This window comes from Pleurodeles waltl, chromosome 7 (assembly GCF_031143425.1).
Source record: "Pleurodeles waltl isolate 20211129_DDA chromosome 7, aPleWal1.hap1.20221129, whole genome shotgun sequence".
In the NCBI taxonomy this organism is placed as follows: Eukaryota; Metazoa; Chordata; class Amphibia; order Caudata; family Salamandridae; genus Pleurodeles; species Pleurodeles waltl.
In genome coordinates, this window is record NC_090446.1 from 1,079,407,983 (window position 1) to 1,079,431,465 (window position 23,483).

A 23,483-nucleotide genomic window follows, 5' to 3' on the forward strand; every position below is an offset into this window, starting at 1 on the left:
GGTGTGAAGTGGCCTGGCTTCACACAAAGGAATGTGCTTGGGGGAGAGAATCTCCCCTCAGCAGATGGTGAGGCAGGAAGGGGGAGGGCTGCCAAACTGGTCTTCAAAGGCAGAGAAGGACATCTGGAGCACCCAGCAACACCCCCACATCCTGCAACCCCAGACAACTAGGTGCCCCCTTGATTAGATTAGGAGAGGGCAGGAGAGGGGTGTGTTTATGATTTTTAGCCACACCAGTGGGTGGGCTCAGCCAGATGTAACCTCCAAAAATCAGATTCAGCCATGTTGGATTTTTTGAGACTGTTGCCTTTTGGGATGGATTTTTGCCACACTTCCTAGGAAGTGGTCATCACAGGGGGACGACCCTGTACCTGATTGGAGGACCAGGACCCCCCTGTTTTTCACCCTGGAGCAAGGATAAAACTGGCAGACCTGCCCCCACACCTCAGATCCCCGCCAACTTTCAAGAAGAAGGAACTTAAGGAGAAGAAGGACTGCCCTGCTGGACCCCTGGCCTGCACCTGGACCCTGCACTCAGAAGGACTGCACCAGCTGCACACTTGGGCTTCACCACAAGAAGGACTTTGCCTGGCTTCAACTGGTTCAAGGAGGGACTCCCTGTTTGCTACAGGTGAAAAATTGCTATCCAGAGTCCCCTGCACCAACTCCTAAAAAAAGAGACCAGTTGACCACTGCCCAGTGGCCAAAAAGGAGTTTGCGCCAGGTGCATTCTGGGAGTTGAAGTCCGCACCCCCCAAGGACCATCACAGAACTTCTGGACCCTTGGGGTGAGCTGTGGACCCCAAAAGAACCTTAAAAGAACATCTGGGTGAAGCCCCAGAAGTTTGGAAAAGATTTGAGAATTTTTGAAAAAAAGCTCCAGAGAGGGACCGACCCGCCGCGGAAATTCTAGCCGGCTTGCCTCAACCGCGACCCGGCCTGACTTCGTGGTTCGTCCCGGTAAAGAAAAACATCAGAAAAAGAGACTAAGGGGGTCATTCTGACCCTGGCGGGCGGTGACCGCCAGGGTCACCGACCACGGGAGCACCGCCAACAGGCTGGCGGTGCTCCCTCGAGCATTCTGACCGCGGCGGTTCAGCCGCAGTCAGAAACGGTAAGGCGGCGGTCTCCCGCCGACTTTCCGCTGCTCAGGAGAATCCTCCATGGCTGCAGAGCGCGCTCCGCAGCCATGGGGATTCTGACACCCCCTACCGCCATCCTGTTCCTGGCGGGTCTCCCGCCAGGAACAGGATGGCGGTAGGGGGTGCCGCGGGGCCCCCGTAAGAGGGCCCCACAAAGTATTTCAGTGTCTGCAAAGCAGACACTGAAATACGCGACGGGTGCAACAGCACCCGTCGCACCTTCCCACTACGCCGGCTCCATTCGGAGCCGGCGTCCTCGTGGGAAGGTAGATTTGCCCTGGGCTGGCGGGCGGCCTTTTGGCGGCCGCCCGCCAGCCCAGGGCAAATCTCAAAATACCCTCCGCGTTCTTGCGACCGCGGAGCGGTATTTTGTCGGGGGTAGACTGGCGGGCGGCCTCCGCCGCCCGCCAGTCTCGGAATCACCCCCTAAGTCCGAACGTAAAAAGTTGACCGGGACCTGCCAGCCATCGTATCCGAGAAGGGCTCCACGGACGTCGGATCAAGATCCAGGTTTACCCCGGTCGAAGGATTTTCATCTCGAAAAAACGACTAAGTCCGAAGGTAGGAATCACCACCGAGGAAACCCACATCGCGTATCCGGACAAGGGCTCCAGGAGGTCGGATTCAACTGGCAGGTTCGTCCCGGTGAAGAAAAACTTCAAAATAAAGACTAAGTCAAAAGGTAACTTTTTAACCGAGGCCTCCCGCGACTTATAGCCGAGCAGGGCTCCATCGCGGTCGGCCTGAAACTTTGACTTTGTCCCGGTCCTGGTGCAACCAGATGACCCGATTGGCGCTTTTTGTTTCTAAGCGCTAGAAAAATAATAATACTTTAAAAATTCATATCTCCGGTTCCCCTGAACCAATTTTATTCGTTTTTGTGTCATTTTAAAGATAAAAATATAAACTATTTTTATAAATTGGTTTTGGATTTTTAAACTGTTTCCTGTGTTTTATTTAATTACTGTTTTGTGATATTTGAATGCTTTACACACTGTCTCCTAAGTTAAGCCTTGACGCTCGTTGCCAAGCTACCAAGGGTTGAGCTGGGATTAATTTACTGAGACCTAACTGTAACTAGGTGGAGGTTAGTGGCTTGTTGCTAGGTGTAGGTACCTACCTGCCCTTACCAATAACCCATTTTCCAACACCAATCATGGAAAGTCAATTGCACATGCATTTTACAAACGAGCACTTGCACTATAGCAATGGATAGCAGTGGTAAAGTGCCCAGAGTAACAAAAACAGCAAAAACAGAGTCAGAGTCCAGCCCACATCAACAACCTGGGTAACAGAGGCAAAAAGTTAGGGGAGACCACGCCAAGGATGCAAAGTCTAACACCCACCGACCTAAAGTTACCACGCCTAACCAACAACAACCCAGATGGAGCATGGTACAAATGTCACAATCCAACAATCACAAACTGCCAGCACCTGTTATTGCCATTGTGGGGAAACAAGTAAAGCCACTGTACCTATCACACAAAGACACAACAATGCATCCCTCCACAATGTAACCCTCTCCACTCTATCCACAGGTACCCCTGCCAGTGCCATCATCAAGAGGATACCAGAGATTGGCATCCATTCTGAGGATGAAGGCCCCAGTGAGGACAATGCCGCTGGAGGTGTGGACAGTGACAACCTACCTGGACCATCTAGCAACCCTGGTCAGTCTACCACTCCCAGCCTCACTCTGCCCACATCACCCCCCGCCCTCCACACTGTGCCACCACCATCACAGGCAAACCTTCACCCCCAAACCTGTGTCCCAAGGACTGTTCAATCAATAGTGTGCCCCACAGTACAGGGATCTGAGTCAACCCCCCACACCCAAGACAATGAAGGTCCTGCTCGTACTGGGAGTAGGCACACTGTGCGAGAGGCACAGGCACATGAGTGCAGTGGGCCAGAGGAAGGGGCACTCAAGGCAGTCACCTGACCAGGAAGCCATCTCCCAAGTCCTGGGGGCATACCATCAATCTCAGGACAGGTTGGGCCAGATCATCAACATGTTGGGGGAAAACAAAAGGCTGCAGAGGTAATACTACCAGGAGGTCATGCAGCAGTGGCAGGCCCACAATGTCACCATGGCCTGCATTGCAGGAGTGGTCAGTGACATAAACACCTCCCTGCATGCTTCTCCACCCACCAGCAGGCCCCTTCCACGATCCACAGCACATCTGAGGCCTCAATATATGTCGCAGCTAGTGGAATGGTGGCCTTGCCAGGGGAACCTCAGCCTATAGACACCCTTCCATCTGTAGCTGAAGAACCCCCTGCAAATGTGGACACCCATCCAGACATCCAGCTGCAGTAGATGCTAAGACAAAACCCAATGCCAGGAAGTGACCATCTCCTGGTGTGTACACCCTTGTGTGCCACTGAGACACTCTGTTGACTGTACAATGACATTTCTCAATTTTTCCATGGCCCTTGGACAATGGGCATGTGCTACCTACATCTGTGCCAACTACACTGATGATTTCAACCACCATGACCTCACTCATCCCCTGTGTGACAATTAATGCACGATAAACACTGTAGATCACAGCAAATGCATAAGTGTCTTTATGTGTACCATTAAAAAATTTGGTCAGCAATATGGAATGTGGGTATGGCTCCCTAAACCAAGAGGCAGTGTAATGGACAACAGAGGGAGGCATCCTCTTGAGGAGGCATAGAACAGACATGTCCCAGGGCAGATGTAAGGTAGTCACTAGTCCAGTCACACACCAGAGCATATCCACTGATGCAACCTGCAAAAACACCATGACAGATACGTCCATCAGGATAGTAGGCATTGTGGCACACAAAGCACATATGTAGTTCATAGTTGTTGTGCCCAGTGTCGATTGCCAACTAACCAGGGCACAACAGATGTCACTTTTACATCATCTGTCTCGCGGAATACATCACATAACACTGTAGCAGGCATATGTCATGGCATAATCTCTACTCTGTAATCAGTTACCAAAGGCTATTGAAAATGAATGCCTCAAGCAATATGTAGGTGAGGCAAAGTTTCACCGTACACAGTAACTTGCTGAAATGACATGAGTACAGGAGAATGCTGGACACATAGAACAATACAGGCATGTCCATAGGAGATGTGATAGTTGCAACCTGCAAAGAGAATAGACACTGTAACTCTGCACCTTAAATGCAACCAGTCACCTCCCACAACACACATATAAGGACAGGAGCACATTACACCACCACTGATGATTCAAATCAGGATGACCAATGACACCAAACAATGTGGAAATACAACACTCACAAGTACACACATAACATACCTTTATGTCACTGGAAGTACTGATTGATGAGCTCTGTTCATGGCCAGCTGCACTTTCCTCATCTGCCTCCTCATCACTTTCCATGTCTGCATCACCAGTCACTGGTGCAGTTGCCTCCTCGTCATCAGCTAGTAATGGTATCTGACATCTCAGGGCTAGATTGTGAAGCATGCAGCAGGCAACTATGATCTGGCATGTCTTTTGGGGAGTATAGAGTAGGGCACCTCCAGAAGGGTCCAGGTACCTCAATCTTGCCTTCAGTAGGCCAAATGTGCTTTCATTTACATGCCTCGTCCTGCCCTGAGCCTCAATGAAATGGAGTTCCCCTTCCGTGGCAGGATACCTCACTGGTGTCAACAGCCAGGGAAGGTTGGGATAGCCAGGGTCACCTGTGTGCACAGACGTGAGACCTGTTACAATACTGGTACGGACACAGGGAAGATTGTGATGACAGGTGCCAAAACTGAAACACACATCCAATTGCATACACACCAATAAGTCAAGCCCTCGCTCTCTCTAAAGGTGCCAGCATGTGTGGGACATTGCTGTTCCTCAGAATGAAGGGGTCATGCACAGATCCTGGAAACTTGGTTGTCACTTGGGAGATGTACCGGTCTGTCACACAAACCACCTGAACATTGATGAAGTGGTAGCTTTTCCGTTTTCCATATACCTGTTCATTGGCACTGGGAGGGACCAAAGCTACGTGAGTGCCATCTATGGCCCCTATCACATGAGGGATGCATCCCATCTCATAGAAGTCTGCCTTCATTTAAGCCAAATCCGCACGTTGGGGGAACCCGATGTAGCTGTCCAGGTGTTTAAAGGAAGCACACAGTACATTCTTCAACACAAGACTGAACATGGGCTGTGACATCCCTGCTGCCAAGCCCACTGTATTCTGAAAGGAGCCTGTGACAAGAAAGTGTAGCACTGACAGGACTTGGACTGTGGGAGGGATGGCATAAGGATTACGTATGGCAGGCAAGAGTTCTGGCTCCAACTGGGTACAAAGATCCATGAGGATGTGACGATTCAGACGATAGGCCGGAATGTTATGCCTCTCTCTCCCAGGGTTGCTGTATACTGTAACCTGGCCGCCCTGAAATGGGACTGGGTGCCTCACTGCAGGCAATTTGACATTGTCATTTATGGTACATGTTCAATGGCAATTGGTAATGGATATTTGGCAACCGAGCAGAATATCATTAGTAGATGTGTTGCCATGTTGACCTGTCAGTGGATGTACATCTCACATTTACATTCCTCTCCATGTCTGTAATGTGGATATGCAGGGAGGACATACGCACATGTCTAACTCCATCCTGGCCATGTAATGGAGGTGAGTATTTGGATCAATCTAAGCATTGTGTACCACCAGCTCCATTCATCTGCATTAGTGGCTCTGAGGTGTCAGGTCAATCCCATATGTATTGCCAACCTGTAAATGCTACTGTGTGACTCTCTTTTTATCACAGGGACTATGTACATCATGTACTGTATCTGGTATTGACAGGTTATAGTGCTGCTAATACAGTTCCACCACAGCAATGGCCCTCATGGGACAGGAGTATAGGCCCAATAGCTGACTAGGCGTATATGAGTGATCTGTTGACTATAGGGTATGTGAATGTAGCCAAACTGGGATACTGGCATTTGTGGCCTCATTGCAAAGATCATGCATTCCTAGGACCTATACTTAGGGGGATGTGGCCCTCAAACCCATGGGATGGTACAAGAGTTATGAAGTGCCCTGGGTGATCCCTAAATTGTCACCATGGTGTGTACATGGCATGTATGACAAAGCCCTAGCAATTTCTATGCTGCAATGCTAAGTTACTGCCTACATCTTGTCAAGATGGAAGTTTGGGGGCACATCTAATGGCCTGTGACTATTACAGATTGACTAGGGCAATAGGTAGTGGCAGATTATGAGTGGTTTGGTTTAGCATGACACATGGTGTGCTGATGTGCTTAACAATTTGGATTCAGTCTCCTCAGGCTGCCTTATGTGGTAGTGGGATGTGTAAATGGGTGCACAGCCAGTGGTGTTTGTCCATGTGTGCCTAATGAATGCTAAACGTTGACCTCTGAGATGTGTGTTGTCTGGCCTCTGTGACAGGTTTTGCAAAATGTGGAATGGTGTGTGTGAGGCTGGAGTTGTCATGGTGTGTTTCAGTTGTACTTTTGTATTGATATTGCCTCAGTGGATGTGCATGGATGTGTTTTATGTGGTACATGGCCCATTGTTGGTGCACTTAGGACTGTGGTAGTGGGATGTGTAAATGGCTGCACTGGCTCTGTGATAGGGTCTGGCTGATCACATGACTATACCAAAGATTCACATGGTACACATCACATGTGAACTGTTTGGGCGTTTGACTTCTTTGGCTAACTCAGAGTTGTTCTCCATTATGGCATCACTGTCCTGAGTGACCAGCCATGTAATATGACAGGTAGGTGCAGTGTGGTCTTTGAGTGGAGTTGTCTTCACTGTGACTGACATGTCACAGAGGACATGGATGTTTCAGGTATTGTAACTGTAGAGGCCTGATGTGTTGTGTTCAGGCAGCTTTACATCATATGGGTGAAAGGGGTATGGAGAAGTAAAATGTGTATCCAGGCATTCTATTGATTGTGCATCCAGCCCATGCTATGCCAGCATAAAGGGCTTTGGGTGGCATCTTTGGATTGACTCCAGTAGTGCTTTCCTACTTAGGTATTGATATAGGTCTGATGGATGGCATACAGGTGTGGTTAGAAGTGAAATGTAAATACATGATATAGATGAAGTGTAATGGTAATTGCCACTGCCTAGCTATGATAAGTAATGTCACAATTTACCATGTTTTGCTGTGTTTATCGGAGGCATATGTTGCCCTTTCTTCCTCTATCTGTCTCTCTCCCCCCTCCCTCTCTCTCTCTCACTCTCTCTCTCTCTCTCTCTCTCTCTCTCTCTCTCTCTCTCTCTCTCTCTCTCTCTCTTTCTCTCTCTGTGCATCAGCATCATCTGACAAAGGAGAAGGGGCATAGGCGAGTGGGGAGGCAGCAGCCCACGGGACCCAGGAAGCTGGCACCAGCGCAAGAAAAGGACCCAGTGGGACAGAGGGCGAGGGAAGTGCCACAGGGGAGACCAGATCTACCACTTCTTCAGAATTCTCCTCCAGTGAACATTCCCTGGTGGTGGTGGACCCATCTTTGTCTACCACCCCCCTTACTACTACTGCCCTCCCAGTTGCTCCCGTGCCCACTCACCCAGGAGGGTGGGCATCTCCTTCGCCACAGGCACCTCTGCCCTTGCCCCAGTCAGCCCTGCTTCCCTCAGTGAGGAGGCTATTGACCTCCTGAGGTCCATCTCAGTCGACCATCGATAATGTCATCCAGGGACTGCCAGCTTATGTACAACAGAGCAATGCGTTCCTGGAGGACATTCATGGTGCCATAACTGGCCTGAAGAGATACTTTCAGGCTCTGGCCTCCACTCTGATGACAGATAGTGTCCCTTTCTCTTCCATGCCCCCCCAACTACCTCTACACAATCCCAAGCCCCTCTACCAATACCCATTCGAAGCACACGTACATACAAGCATGCATCCACCTCAACAGAAAAGGGTAGCGCAGACAAACACAAGCACCACAAGACCCACCACTGACAGGCACAGAAGCAACATCCACCTGCAAACACAACATCCACTCCCTGCACTGACTCTCCTGCCACCCCTCCTTCACAGTCACTACTTCAGACACACCTGTAGCCACCACACCATCATTCACGGATCCAGCCACCAGTCCTATCTTACCCACATTCAGCCCAATATCAGAACTGCAGACATCCACCCTGTCACCACATCCACACCGACCACAACCACTGACACCCCCACATGTATCACATGTACCATACCTGCAGACACCATCCCAACAGTCACCCATCCACCATGGCTTCTCCCTGCACCTCCCAAGACATCTAAAGGCCTGCACTCACCCACCCAGCAGACACCCAGCACCCAAAAGCATTCCACGCACACCTGCACCAAACACATCCACCAAGACACATCACACAAACACTCCCTCCATTCCCAAACCCTTTTGCCATGGCCGCCCTGTGTGTTTCATCGCTGTGTTTTCCCTGTCACCTACCCCTTTCCCACCCCGTGAAGCCCCCAAGAGCTCTGTGTCCCTCCCCAAGTCAAGCCCTTCCACCTTCAAGTCCTCCCCTGCCCCGTCGGTAGTGCCCATGACCCTCCCCCTGCCAAGAAGTCTGCCCCTCAAATGCCTAAGTCAAGCCCCCCCAAGCCCAATGCCCCTCCACACTCCACCCTAATACCTGAGGTGCCTTGATGCCCAGTTGATGCCCCTACCCTGTGCCTTTGGAAGGAGGAACATTGGACTTGCCATTGGCTTTATGATTGTAAACAGTTAATTATTTTGATTATAGTTCCCCTTCACAATACATCTGGGTCAACCTAGTGTTGGATTCGAGGGAAGCATACTTGTCCTGCCTTATTTTCTACATGGCTGTTCAGTGTTTGTGGGTTTTGGTGTGTCTGTGTGTGTATTGGTTGTGCTAGCTGTTGAGCCTGGACTACATGTGTGTGTGTGTGTGTGGCCATGCCACTGGTCCCACTTTCATTGCTTTGTATTGTGTGTAGGGTGTGTGCTTGGTACATGCATGTGTGTAGCTAAATTGAGTATTGTTTGTGTTGCCATGTGTTATGGTGGTGTTGTGTACCCTTGTGTGGTTGTTGTGAGTGTGTCTGTGTGTGTGATGATGGCTATGTCATATGTGTTGTGTGTTTTTTGGGTGCAGTGTGACATATGAAATGTTTTATGACAGTGTTGATAAGTTGTGTGGAGCTGTTACGTGTTGTCAGTATGTGCTGTCATATGCAGGTGTGCAGTGACATTGCTTGCCAAAGCTTTTGTGTAGTTGCGGTTGTGATGTCATTACGTGACTCATGGTGTTGTGTATGATTGCTTTAGACAGTGGTGGTGATGTGTGTGTGCAGGATGGTGTGTGTATGGCATGTGTGTGTTGGTCGTGGTGTGTGTAGTTTGGGTGAGCGTGTGTGTGTAATATGTGTGTGTGTGGGTGTGTGTGTTCGTATGGGTGTGTGGTTACGTGTGTGTGAGTGTGGCGGTCGTAAGCCGTTCCAGCTGTGAATGTTGTGTGCACGTGTACTAATGCCTTCCCCTCCAATGTATGCTAGGTGGGTTTACTTACTTTGCTCACTGCAGGCAGGCAGGCAGTGTCTTTGTTGCAGTTGCTGTTTTCGGAGTTGTTGTGTGAACAGGAGCAGTGAGAGGACTTAGAGTTCAGGTTCCATGGTGGCTACAAACGGGTATGGCTTCCTGAAATTGAGTGTCTCCTTTTATTCTGTTGGTTTCTGCCAGGGTTTTGGTGGCAGTGTGACCACAAAGAAAACCTTGGTGGTGTGCAGCCTTGTAATGTGTCTGGCAGAAACATGGTACCTGCGGATCTGAAGGTGCCACCGCCGTCCGTGGCGGCCTAACTGCACTGGTGGTAGTTTGGCTGTGTTCTGTTAGGAACACGGCCATGGTCATAATATGCCGGCCTTTACCGCTGGACCGTCAGCAGTATGACCGCTGCCGCAATCATGGCAGTCACAAACTCGTAATGACCCCCTAAGTGTTTGCATGAAAAAATTAAGACAAAAGCTTGGTTGATTTATGCAAGTATGGCTGCTTGTATACTGTATGTTTAAAATGTCGAATTTGACATTCACTGTAAATGTATGGCATGGAGCTTCAATTATGTGGATATAAGTTATGAGGTGTAGGATTGTGTTGTGTGAAATTGTGCTGTGTTGTGTGGAATTATGTATTGTGGAGTGGAATTATGTGGCATGGAGAGGAATTATTTGGTGTGGAATTTATGTGCTGTGTGGTGGAATTATATGACATTAAATTATTTGGTGTCGAATTGTGTGGGGTTGTTTGGAATAGTTTGGTATGGAATTGTGTGGTGTGGATTTCTTTTGGGTAGACTGGAGTGAAATTATGCGGAGTGGAATTATGTAGCATTCTCTCGTGTGCTGCCGTTAACATATGATAAAGTATATTAACCTTAGGACAAATGTCAGAGCAGCGACTCCCATCCACAACATTTTTAACATATGCAATGACTTGGTAGGTGCTTCCCTTGGACTTTAGAGCACAGACAGCCATATATGACACTCTTAAGGTATAAAACGTCCTGGCAGGTGCCACCATGTGCACATAAACTGCTTCAAAATGCCAGCATGTGCTGAGTGCAAAGTGTCCCCTTGGGGCTTCAATTTTGCACATTGCAATTTTTATGAAACTGTCTTGCACCCGGAGTGAAATTGCTTTTGAATGTTTTGTATCATGGTTAGTTCTTTTTTTACATTTGCCTGATTTTAATGCATTGATTTCCATCCATGATTGCCGAACAGGACCTGACAAGTTCCCCGCTGTGCCTCATCTGGCCCGACTGTGTTTGCCTGGCCCTGCTGCTCCTTGCTATGTGCTGTCACTGCATTCTTCAGGCCCCTTCCACCTCCCCTGCCGTTTTCCTGCTCTTTGTCTTCTACCCACCTCTTCCCAACCTCCCGCCAATAATGCCCTCCCACCCCAGGACCTACTCAATGCAGTCGTGCAGCGGGCATGTGCAGCGGGCATGTGCAGCTGGTGTGCCATCGGCAGGCCCATCTGCACCTGTATGCGCCAGGACTGGGCCCAGCTCCAGGAATCCTGCCTCTCCCACGATCCACCGATTCTCTGCCTCCAATCTCCGGGCCCTGGCATCCAGGAACTGGGGCAGCAACTGCTGCATCTCCTTCCCCCAGATAACTGTCGGACCCTTCACCTACCTCCAATGCCACTTTACCTGCAACAGCAAGACTCATACCACACCCGCACTGCTGCCCTTCAAACCAAGGAAACAACTCCAGTGCCTGCTGATCAATGCAAGATCCCTCTGCAAACACGTCATGGAAATCTCAGACACCGTATCCAGGCTGCCGCCGGACCTGATGTTCATCACTGAGACCTAGTTCCCACCCACCTCCACCCCTGACATACACCTGCGCGACCCCACAAAGATACAAACTGATCCCCAAAGTCTGCCACAACAAGCACGGAAGAGGCTTCGCCATCATGCACAAGGATAACCTCTCGTGCACCACCATCGAAGAAGAGTTCCACCTTATGGAACACCCAAATCTCCTAATCCAAACTGACACCAGAACAACCATCAGAGGAGCTCTCGCATACAGACCCCTGGTACCCGATCTCATTCTGCAAGACCATCGCTGAACTCATTGCCCCCCTAGCCATCAACTCGACAGACTACATATTCCTAGGAGATCTAAATTTCTATTTAGACAACCCCAGGGGCACAACATCACCAATCTCCTAGACAACCTAAGAAACATCAGATTCAAACAACTAGTCACGAGCCCCACTCACAACACAGGCCACACCCTGGAGCCCATCTTCCCAGTCAGTGAAAAAATCAAGTACACCCACACAATTGAGCTCACATGGACCAACCACTACCTGGTACACTTCACCATAACAAACAGACCAGAGGCGCGGATGAGGAAAAGTCACAGAGACCCAATGGACCACCGCCCTCCAATTCAGCAAACCCATCCTCTCCAGCAACCTCAATGAAGATGCCAGCAACCTTTCCGAATGGCTCATCAATGGTGCCAACAAAGTCACCCCTGCAAGGAGCTACGCCTCCAGAAGATCCAGCAAGCCCACACAGTGATTCACCCCCGAACTACACACACACAATAGAAAATGCAAAAGCTAGAAAGATAGTGGCATCACACTAAAGGCCTCGCAGCCCGCACCACCTTCAAAGATGTGCTGAACAAATATCATCTCTGCCGTAGAGAAGCAAAAAAGGTCGCCCCATGCAGCTGCATCAAGGAGAGCATTGCCCGCCTGAAGGAAATCTTCAAGGTCGTCAAAGAGTTCTCCTTCCCAGCAGCAACTGAAAACACAATCCAACCCACCCAGACCCTCTGGGACTCACTAGCTGACTACTTCCATGACAAAATCACAGCCATCCACAGAAACTTTCCCCCCAACCCACCAGCATCTAACAACTACTGACCCCCATCTGAGGACTCTCCCAGCCACCTCATCACGGACTGGAAGCCACTATCCATCCAGGAAACAGGAAACTTTAAGCCACTCAGGCTCACCCAATGACCCTTGCCCACATTACGTCTTCAACCTGGGTTAGAAGGAAATCAGCAGCTTCCTCTCTTCTATCTTCAAAACCTCCATCAGGACTGCCACCATCCCCGAGGCATGGAAACAAGCAGAGGTCAAACCGCTGTTGAAGAAACCCTTCCGCTGACCCGACCAAACTCAAACATTACTTCCCAATCCCTCTACTCCCCATCCCAGCAAAGGTCCTGGAAAAAGCCATCAACAAGCAGCTCTCCAAACACCTGGGAAGACACAACCTACTGGACTCCTCCCAATGTGGGTTCCGCTCAAACCACAGCACGGAGACCGCCCTTTTTGCCACAATGGAGGACATCAGGTCCCTCCTCAACCATGGACTGAAAGCAGCCCTGATCCTCCTAGACCCCTCCTAGGCCCCTCCACCCCATTCAAAACCATCTTCAACCTCATCCTCACCTCCAGACTCCACCAAACTGGGATTCAAAGCAATGCCCTCAAATGGATCCACGCCTTCATCACAGGCCGCACTCAGAGGGTACGCCTCCTACCCTTCACTTCAGAACCTAGGAGCAATCCCTCAGGGATCCTCTCTCAGCCTCACCCTCTTCAACGTCTACATGACCCTGCTGACCGAGATTGTTCATATTACATGTACTCAACATCATCTCCTACGCCGACAACACTGAACTAATACTCTCCCTTTTCCGAAGACCACGCCACTTCCAGAGGCAGCTTTAGCACTGCTACGACACACATTGCCGAATGGATGAGATCAAACTGCTAGAAACTGACCACAGACAAGACAGAGGTGATCATCTTCAGAAGCAACCCCTCCCCTTGGGACGACTCCTGGTGGCCCTACATGCTCTGACAAACCCCAATGGATCACACTCGCATCCTCTGCATCATCATCATCAACAGCAAACGCACCTTCAAACAGCAGATAAATGCAGTGGCCTTCTCCAGTTTCCACAAACTCTGTATGCTACGGAAGATTTTCAAATGGATCCCCATTGAAACCAGAAAGACAGTCATCCAAGCCATCATCACCAGCATACTAGACTACAGAAACGCCCTCTACTCCGGACTCCCCACCCAGCTCATCCACCGCCTCCAGGCCATCCAAAACTCAGCAGCAAGACTCGTCCTAGTCCTCCCCAGAAGGACCCACATCACCACACCCACCTCAGACGTCTAAACTTGCTGCCGGTGCACAAGAGGTGCAAATTCAAGACTCTCACCATGGTATACAAAGTGCTCCACAAAATTGGATTCAAGCCTATCAACCGCAGACTCTCCTTCCACCAGCCAATCAGAGAGCAATGTTCAACAACTCTTGCCCTCGTGCAAGTCCCGAGAATTGGACACAGCCTCTGCGGAGGATGCTCCTTCTCCCACCTCGTGGGAACGACCCCACCCCCCCCACACACACACCTTCGTACCTCGAACACCATCCTTCTCAACAAGAGATATGGCTCTTCGAGGAGTAGCTATCGACACACAGCAACATACCTGAATGCCTGGCCACCCCCAAAGCGGCACTTTACAAATACATGATTGAGTATTGATTGAGTGATTCATGACACTTTCAATATATGTAACTAGTTTGTAGGTGCTTCTACATTCTTAATGTTCCTAACCACAATAGTTCCAGAAGGATTATTGTATAACAAACAAACAACAAGTGCCAACACACAATATAATGAAAAATCTAAAATAATTATTCAATAATCACATTTACACGATTAACAATGGCTCCACGAGTTACACTAACATACAAGTACACATAATATACAGTGATTAACAAAACGTGAGCTGGATTTAAAGTTCAAATAACAAAAGACCACAATAAGTCAAAACAAAAAAACACAATAATTGCTTGTATCCAATCAGCTAGAAAGGCATTGATGGTGTTTTAACTCCTTGCTGTTTTCAGGGTCCTCATCAGGACATAAAAATAATAGAGCACATACAATAATATTCTCTTCTACCACTATACGCCAATCATCAAGGAATAAATCTTGTATCTAAAAAAGGTTGCAATCTGGAGGTTTTTCCGGTGAGGTAGTAAGGCAAACTGATGCTGTTTGAAACTTTAGCCCGATTAATTCTCACAACCTGTTTACATTGTGAACTTGAGTTTTTGTTTTGGTCAGTGTTGTGCGCACTTTGATTGACTGTGCTGACAAGCGATAGTGGCATCTTCTTTTAAGTCTGTATTCAATTGGGCTTATCAATTTTATAAACAAGATGTATTCATTTATTTATTTAATTTCATTCTTAAGGGTTTTTTCAATGTAATATGAAATATGATAGTTTCAAGTCTTGATTGAGGACGGTTTTAACTAATCTTTAATAAAAAGTTTATTGAGACAATTGTCAGTAAAAGGTCTGGTCTACAAGCTTGACTGATAAGCTTCTCCTCCCTGCCATAAATTTCTTTAAAAAGTGTTGTTCTACTATTTCAAGGGTGGTTAATTCCATACTTGTCATGCAGTGCAATAAAAACTGCTTCAATGAAGAGCAAACACAAGAGGAGATAGTTTCCCAGAGAAAAGAGGAAATACTGGTGACATTGGTAATTCTGGGTCTGATTCCACAGATAATTTCTAATATAGCTTGAGGCTTCCACTTAGATATTGTGCCTGCTTCTAGTAACTGAAATATCTGGATCAAAAGAAGAAAGACTGTCTTCCCACTGAGGTCAGTAACTATTGTTACCTGTCCCCAGTGGCGTAGCAAAACTGGAGGAGCGGAGGGGGTTCCCTTGCAAAGAACATGGAGGGGTCTCCGCTTCAAACTCACTCAGGCCAGGTAATGTGCTGAGGGGACCCCTTGGAGATCAGCCACCCCCCCCCCACACACACACACAGCGTAGGGTGGGGGGACCTTTGTTACGCCCCTGCCTGTCCTACTGGAATTATAAAGGGCCTAGTAATGAGGTGCTGTATGATTTATGAAACGGGGGAAAGTTGTAGGTTGAAGTAGTAATTGAAATGCTCATTGAAATAATCAAAAAGATTCACTATTTAAAGACAAGGGGCCAGATGTGTGTGTGTGTGTGTATGTATATATATATATATATATATATATATATATATATATATATATATGGTCGCAAATCACTGATTGCTGGTTGGAAGCTACAACCAGTAACTGTGCGACAAGTATAGATTTTTAAGAACTGATCTATGTACTAATAGGTCACTTCTTCAAAATCTGAATATTCATGGGTCAGAATCTGACCTAACTAAAGAACATTAATGAATTTGATTACAAGTTGTGACTCACTATGATTGGATGCCATCACGGGGATGGTGGTAGACCTTAATGGAAACCAAGCTGCATGTAAAAAGTAAGGTTTCATTTTCTTGTTTGTTTTAATGTCTTCAGAGGTCCAGTGGACCACTGCCTGTTCCCAAACACACTTTAACATTTTCCTTTTGCAAATGGGTTACCACCCCAACTTGAGGATTGCAAACTTTTTACAGGTTTATGACTGCTATTTTGGCCCTAAACCACTGACATATGGATCGGAATCACTGTTTAGAAGAGACGCCAAGAACACAACCCTTCCAAACAGCAATTCCTTATCCATTTCTAGTCTCCTTTTTAGGAATAGGTAGAAAGTTACAGACTCCTAAATTGTACTCAGTACATTGCTAAATTCAGTTTTTCACGCCCTAGGTTAAGATAGCTTGAGTACTACTATAATATTTTTTACCAAGAGCTTACCATAATTGATTAACAAGAAACTGGAAGGCAAAAAATATAATAATATAATAGTTATCAAGTTCATCATTTTCTTCTTTCTTACCTTGGCTGCCCAGTTAATTAACCAAGAAGGAATCATTCCGCCTGGGTTATCAAAGTAGTACATGTACACTAGAAAAAAATCATCTGATTTAATTGTAGGATATTTTAAATGTTTTATAACAGAACTTATAGACATTGAAAGTGAGTACATGTTTGTCACTTTCTACAAGCAAATATTAATATACAACAAAATACAATGACAAACTTGTTGAATTCCAGGACCTCTATCTTTCTAGCTATGCACAGCAGTTGATAATTCCCTTATTCTATATGAGCACAACTTGTGTAGGAATGGGGTGCTTGACAAAACTGAAATTATAACGATGACATCCATTACAAGTGGAGAAAGTGAAGCATTAAGGAGTCTGTCCTATGTCACAACTTAGGGTTCATTTTCACTCAGACAAACATTTATTAAAGTATGACTGAGAGCCTGATTTAGATCTTAGCGGTGTTACTGCCAAGCTGCATTGGGGGTGGACCTGAAAAGACCATCAAGTCGACGGTGTTCCACCCACTGTATTTAGATGTTACAGCTCTGCAACCGGATGACTGGTGATGGATTAATTACGGAGGAAGGCGGCAGCACCTAATGGATTCATATAATGGCAGGGGCTATGAAATAAAGGTAAGTGACACACACTGTACCTTAGCCACAGGTGTCCCCCGCACTACACAATTCACAGCACATCATCATCCATTACAATTATAATGCAACACAACCCGTATATGCCGAAAACACATATTAACATACACCCATGACACAACACACACACACACACTATTGACACTGCACCCACAAATGACACAACAACTAACACAACTACGCACTCAGCAACACAAACACACACAGAGCAATGCACATCACAACAACATCTGCTCCACAACAACAACTCTCACCTGAATGTGTCACACGGCAACACAACATACACAACATCGTTATCACATGCAAGTAACACACATACTGACACAACCACACTATCCACTCCAGCTCCCTCCACCTCAACCAGCCAATCCACATACACACACACACTCACTTATACATGTACTGGCTCACATAAAACAGATAGCACAAACTTACAAGTGCAGGTCCCCTTGCAAAGTCCACACATGGACACCGTTGACAAATGTGAGTGTACCATCATTGTGGTGCCAGGATTCATTTGACAATGACTGATGACACCACAATGACATATGTGTGCAATATGTGTGATGTGCAAGTGTATCCCCATCCTTGTGGGGCCCACTCGTGTCCCCAACTTATGAATGTCACGATGACTTAAAAAAAATTACTGTGACATGTATATGCCTGCAGTGGTCAGGTGTCCACTCATAGACAGAAGTGAAATGGGGGGAAAAAGGTGAATTTTCAACCCCATTCCTCCCAATCCGCCACTTTGTACTTGGCGGTGAGGCCCATCCACATCTGCACGGTGGTAAGGTTGGCTGGGGTCCCGCTAGCATCCACTTATCCCTCTTCTGCCATCGATGTGGGCAGTGTTTCTTGCCGAATGTGGGCTTTTCAGCTGTAGGACCGCCAACATCTAAATACAGTGGGTGGACCGTTGCAGTGGTGGACGGGTTTTTAATCAAAAAGAGGGTGGCAGGACCATTAGCCCCAACATCTAAATCAGGCACTGAGTTAGAACACAAGAGTAACGGAATCCTCTCTGAAGTGTAAATGAAGTGATATCAGCCTAGCAATGGTATGGTGGAGGAAATTGCGATGATGAATTCTCTTCTGGGATTAATATTTTCCCCACTTTCCAATAACTATCCTACTCTAAATTAGGCCCTTAGTGTCCCCTCATATTGAGTTCTAGAGGAGACTTCCAGGCCACTGGATTTTTCCTTACAATGATGAAATTAGCTAGACTAGTACAATTAGAAAATTGTGCTGCTCTTTTCTCTTTGGTTATCAACCTGATAAAAAGAAGATGCAGAAAGATGTTGCTTCTTTCTTGCCCTGTAAAAAGTTAACTTTATAATTTCGTTTTCTAAAATTCGTTCACTACGTTACATAACTATAGCATGCTATAAGAGTCAACTGTTTTAATTGTATATTGGGCACTTCTGTATGTTTTGATCAAATGTATGTAAAACTACAGGGATCCGGAATAACTGTTGCACAGCGACACTATTATTTCGGGCGTGCATTCCATGGTATTGTCATCCTAATGGTTTATCCCAGTCCAGTTTGCCAATTGGTGGCAGAAATTAGCCGTCCATTCATTACACTGAAATTATATATGACTGATAATCACGAAATCTGTCAAAACCTGAGCAAGGACAATTATCCTTCAAAACTGAAGAACTCTATATGAAGGCAGTCTGTATAGTAAAATAGGCAAAACATAAACACATTTGTAACAACAACATTTTCTAACTGTTGGCTTGTACAACTCTGCAGAACCGCTTTATGAGTGTCAAGTTATTTTCTGATCCTTGATCAAACATCCTTTTGCTCAGGGATCGAAATTATACGTTTCTCAGCTGTCACCGCATTCCCTGCAATTTTCTCCAGGTAAATTGTGGCGTATACAAGTGGAAAACCCATAATCTGCATGAGATGCAGTAATTATCGAATCCCCAAAGGAGGACACAAGAGGACCTTAGTCTTGATCCGTTACCATTGGAGTTAATTTTAATCCGCAGAATGAAACCCTACCTCAGCATCACAAAAAGCAAAAGAGGTTGCTGGTCTGTTCAGGCCTGGAATGCAGGATAAGAGCCACATGAACAGGATGTCACTTACAGCATGATTTATTTGATTTATGTCCTATACTACCTGTAGAATTACAGAGTTCCTTATCATGAGAAACACCATCATTTTAACGTGTCCCACTTTTAAAAAAAAATTGAGCCTCTGGGTCCAGCTAGGAAGCCTGCACCTACACATGCTAGACCCTAAAAATAATTTTAAAAAATGTGTTTTGTTTTTAAATCGCTTTAACTGATAATTTGGTAGTTCGTTAACAGCCCATGCACAACTAAGAACTACAAAATTCATAGACGTTTTCGATTAACACTACCTACTACATTCATGCATATTTTAATAGGTGTCACATTGCCTGCCAAAAAAGTAGCAATTAATATGACTGATTACTGTGGCTCACACCATATGATCCCTTTCCGCACCTTACCTTCCCAGTGGTGCAGGTGGCCATCTGTTTGCCTTCAATGGAGAATTGAAACAGATGATGAAAAGGAGAGGGAAACATTTCCAAACCCACCCAGGCCAGACCTCTTGGTGAACCTAAGGCACAATGGTAAAAACTGTTGGACAGATGGTCCATCTACCCACAGAATATGATATTGTGTGCGGGTGGGATATTCATCCTTAGAGCCCGGAATGAAGTTTCTGTTGAGCGTAGTTTGGAGGAATTGAAAGAAGCACAAGGGGACATTGGAAGCTACTATGTTCTTTTTCACTCGTGAAGGGATTGTGGCGTAGCTTTTGTGGTAAACCAGAGCCACAAAACAGGAACTAATTCTCACTGTTTTAACATATTGGAAAGATAAAAATCAAGCGCTTTAGTTTGCTCATGGATTGTTGACATTCACTGGCTGTTTATTTTATTTTTTTAATTCCATATGTAACCCACCCTTCAGAGAACTGCCTGACACATCAAAAAAACTTCTTAATTTTTATGTACTTTTACTCATTGCATTTTGCTAACAAAATTAGTTTGGGTATTTTATTTTATTGTTAGCCAGAATCCATAAATCTGGTGATACGATTTTTAAGAAGGCAGTTCTTCATCGTGATGGAGTTATTGTGATCCTTGGACCTCGTGCCTCTTTTAAATGTTAATAAAATGTTTTAAAATTAACAGAAACGTATTATGCCGCATTCTATAGCCCTGGCAGTAACAACTACATTTTGGGTATTAAGGAAAGCTGTTTTGTGCAGCATGAAACTGTTGCAACAGCAAAATGTACATTACATATAATAAATGTGATCCAAGATCTGATAACGCTATTGGTAGAACACTAAGTTAACTTCTTCAGAGATTGAGTACTATAGTAAAAGGTGACACTATTTGCCACAGTAAGTCTTCCAATAGCTGCTGAGCAAACATACTCTATCAAAGCAACTGGTGCAATCACAGGCCCTTGCATAGATCATCTGGAAAGAAAGGAATTCAATCAATGTGCAACCTTTGAGCATGTTAAATTGTGGATTACCTTTGCAGCCATTCTTTCCATCACTCTCGATTGCAAGGCTTTGTTTATAACCATTTACTCTGATGATACCAGACTTCTCTGTGCAGTCAGGGAGGGAGATACTTTTGGCCAGTATGACCCATATTTTCCTTCCATCAATATTCAAATCTTGGCGCTCACGAACATAAACATACTGAATTTCAAGTAAAGGATAGTAAAACAAAACAATGTTATGGATTCCCTTGTCAGAACAACAATCATGGATTGCAAAAAAGAAAGTAATACAAAACAAGAAAATAGAAACTTTGTATAGAAAAGCAGATCTCGAGTTGTTCATGTTTGCTCAAATACAGCAGAGAAATCAAAAGAATCAGTAATCACAGTCAAGTTATGTGGGTTGAAAAACATGCACTATCATGAAATATACAACAGAAGTGGAAACAGATTAAACATATCTGGAGGAATAAATACAGAATAGTGATACAGGCTGCGAACATGGGGAAGAATTTGGTTTAGGACAATGTTTGACCCAAACATGGGCCGTTCATATTTGGAAATGATGCTTTAGAAGAGGCTCTGTAACTATTTTAAATGTTCCATAGGATGTAGCTCTCATAATGGTCGAAGGATAAAGTTCCACACCCTGGAAAAAGATTGTTTAAGAATATTTTGAAAGGTAGTTCCAGGGTACCAGAATTAAGTTTATTTTGTGTGCAGGCCTGGTAAGTGAGGTCCTCAAGTACGGGCAAGTCATTGAGTGCCATTCAAGATGTACCATCAAGCTGTTGAAAGTCTCCAAGTCTTTTGTCATAAGACACAAGATACGAGCTGGAAACCAGTTAGAGGCTACTGCTCTTCATGCGGCATGTAGGCAAAGAGGAGACATTTCAGGGGAAAGAACAACCCTTCTTCACATGGTCCTCTTTCTGGGTAATTCAGGAAACCCACTTCACTCACGTAGAAAAACGTTTGCTCTAATATCACCAGTGATGAATGGGTAATTTTCTTTGGTGCGCACTGAGATTTGATTTACTGCAGGAACTCTTCGGCGCAGAAACTGACACCTCAGACATAACTAATAAGATATAAAAGGGATGAAGATGACATGCAGTGTGGTAACCTCCTGAGTAGTACGAAAGTATATGTGCTATGATGACCCTAGCTGAGGCTCTGTAATCCCTGCCCCCACCATTCAATGAAGCAATTATGGACCCTGTATTACCTGTTTTTGAGAAACCCTTCTTGAGCTTGAGTTCACAGACTGTACAATATAAATAGGCCCAGGTCCCTGGTGCCAAGTTTTTTGTCAATGGATCCCTTACTGGAGTCTTTGGTGGTTCAAGATTCTTCAGCTAAAGAGAATCCCAGTGCTTTACTCACAACTGCTTCTGACCATCATTCCAACTGGCTTGAACCCGTGGCTGGCATACTGCCAATGCGACCTTCATTCTTGGGTATTAGGTACATGCCCTGTGAGAATTATAACTAAATTCATAAACTCTTCCCTGATTTGGTGAGCAATGGTGCAGATGCTTTCAAAGAGATTATGAAGTGTGACCTGTATTCTGCTGACAATGGCCATATAGAGGTCACACTCTGCAGATACTCCTGGGTGCATTCAACAGGTTTCTCAGCAGGGGTCCACGATTCACTAATGGAAATGGCCTTAGTTGGGCCTTGTGTTACTAGCAAAACAGTTCGACCGACAATACTGGGCTTCTTAAGGGGATAACCCACACAGCGACAGCAAGCTTCCTTTCCTGTCTGGACTTCAAAGGAGTTCTACCTGTCCTTTCATTGTTGAGATGGGGCGTAGGAACCCCAAAAGCAGCAAAAGGAGCTCCATTTTCCTCCATCTTTAGCCGATCTGCTGCCTTAAAGTCTATTTTACTCCTCCTCTGTACACCATCACCTTCCAACCGGAGGGAGGATCTTGGTTTTATTCACCAATGAATTGAGGATCACAAAGCAGGACTGGGTGCTCCAGCTCTTGAATCAACAACTAATTGCTGGGGGCTGTCCTTTTACTCCCTCTATGGTCACGAATGGTACTCATTTAGAGGTGTGGACAAGCTCTTCTCATAGGAGGTTTGTGTTGTAGGAGGATTAAGCGCAAATACAACTGCTCCCATTTCAAACTCATTATTAGTCCACTTGACTCATGAGTGGGTGCAATTCGGATACTGGTTTTATTACATCCATGTCCTGTATCCTGTACTTTTAGCTAGTAGAAGCCTATAAATGACCCTGGTGATGTCTAAGTGCATCTAGAAGCACACCAACATAAGAAATAGGCAGAATGCTATAATAACCACATCTGTCTCCACCGTCAGCTCTCTATGCTGTTGAACACTCATATCAATAGCAAAATCATCAGTGGTGCTGTAATATTAGGCTGACACTTGCTCTTTATTCACCCAGGTGATACTCACTGATGCCCTTATATTTTCGATCTCCAGGACTGTATCCAATCTGAAAATACTTTTCCTAATTCCGAACAAAAGGATACATCTCTGTTTGATAGCGGAAATGGGTACTTCACTTCCCAGTAGACTGCTGTCCCTTCTTCAAATTTTGTTTCATATAATGCTAAAAAGCAATGAAAATATAGAGTGAAATTAAAAACAAAACCCACCAAATGTGGAGTCAATGTATGTTAGTTTCTTAATAGAACAGTGATAAAAAAAAGTGCACATAATCAGACAATAAACAACTCTATTTCACGTTATGTGTTGTACGTACACCATGAGTCCCACTGAACACATCCTAACTCTTCAAATTAGTAGAAAATGCAGCTTTTAGATCGCAACTGTATGACAAAAACAGAAGCTGCAGTCTATTTCATTTCACTATGCAAACTCTTTGTAATCAC

General features: G+C 45.8%; 1 protein-coding gene across 1 annotated transcript in view; it reads right to left on the reverse strand.

Moving 5' to 3' along the window:
* The window catches only part of PCTP (phosphatidylcholine transfer protein), a 182,331-nt gene that overhangs the window by 48,245 nt on the left and 110,603 nt on the right, over positions 1 to 23,483 (reverse strand). The window contains exons 3-5 of the mRNA XM_069200015.1: positions 23,121 to 23,200; positions 20,633 to 20,804; positions 16,446 to 16,513 (exon numbers count right to left, since the gene is read on the reverse strand). Of these exons, the coding sequence (XP_069056116.1) occupies positions 16,446 to 16,513; positions 20,633 to 20,804; positions 23,121 to 23,200 (320 nt within the window). The remainder of the gene's footprint in view (positions 1 to 16,445; positions 16,514 to 20,632; positions 20,805 to 23,120; positions 23,201 to 23,483) is intronic.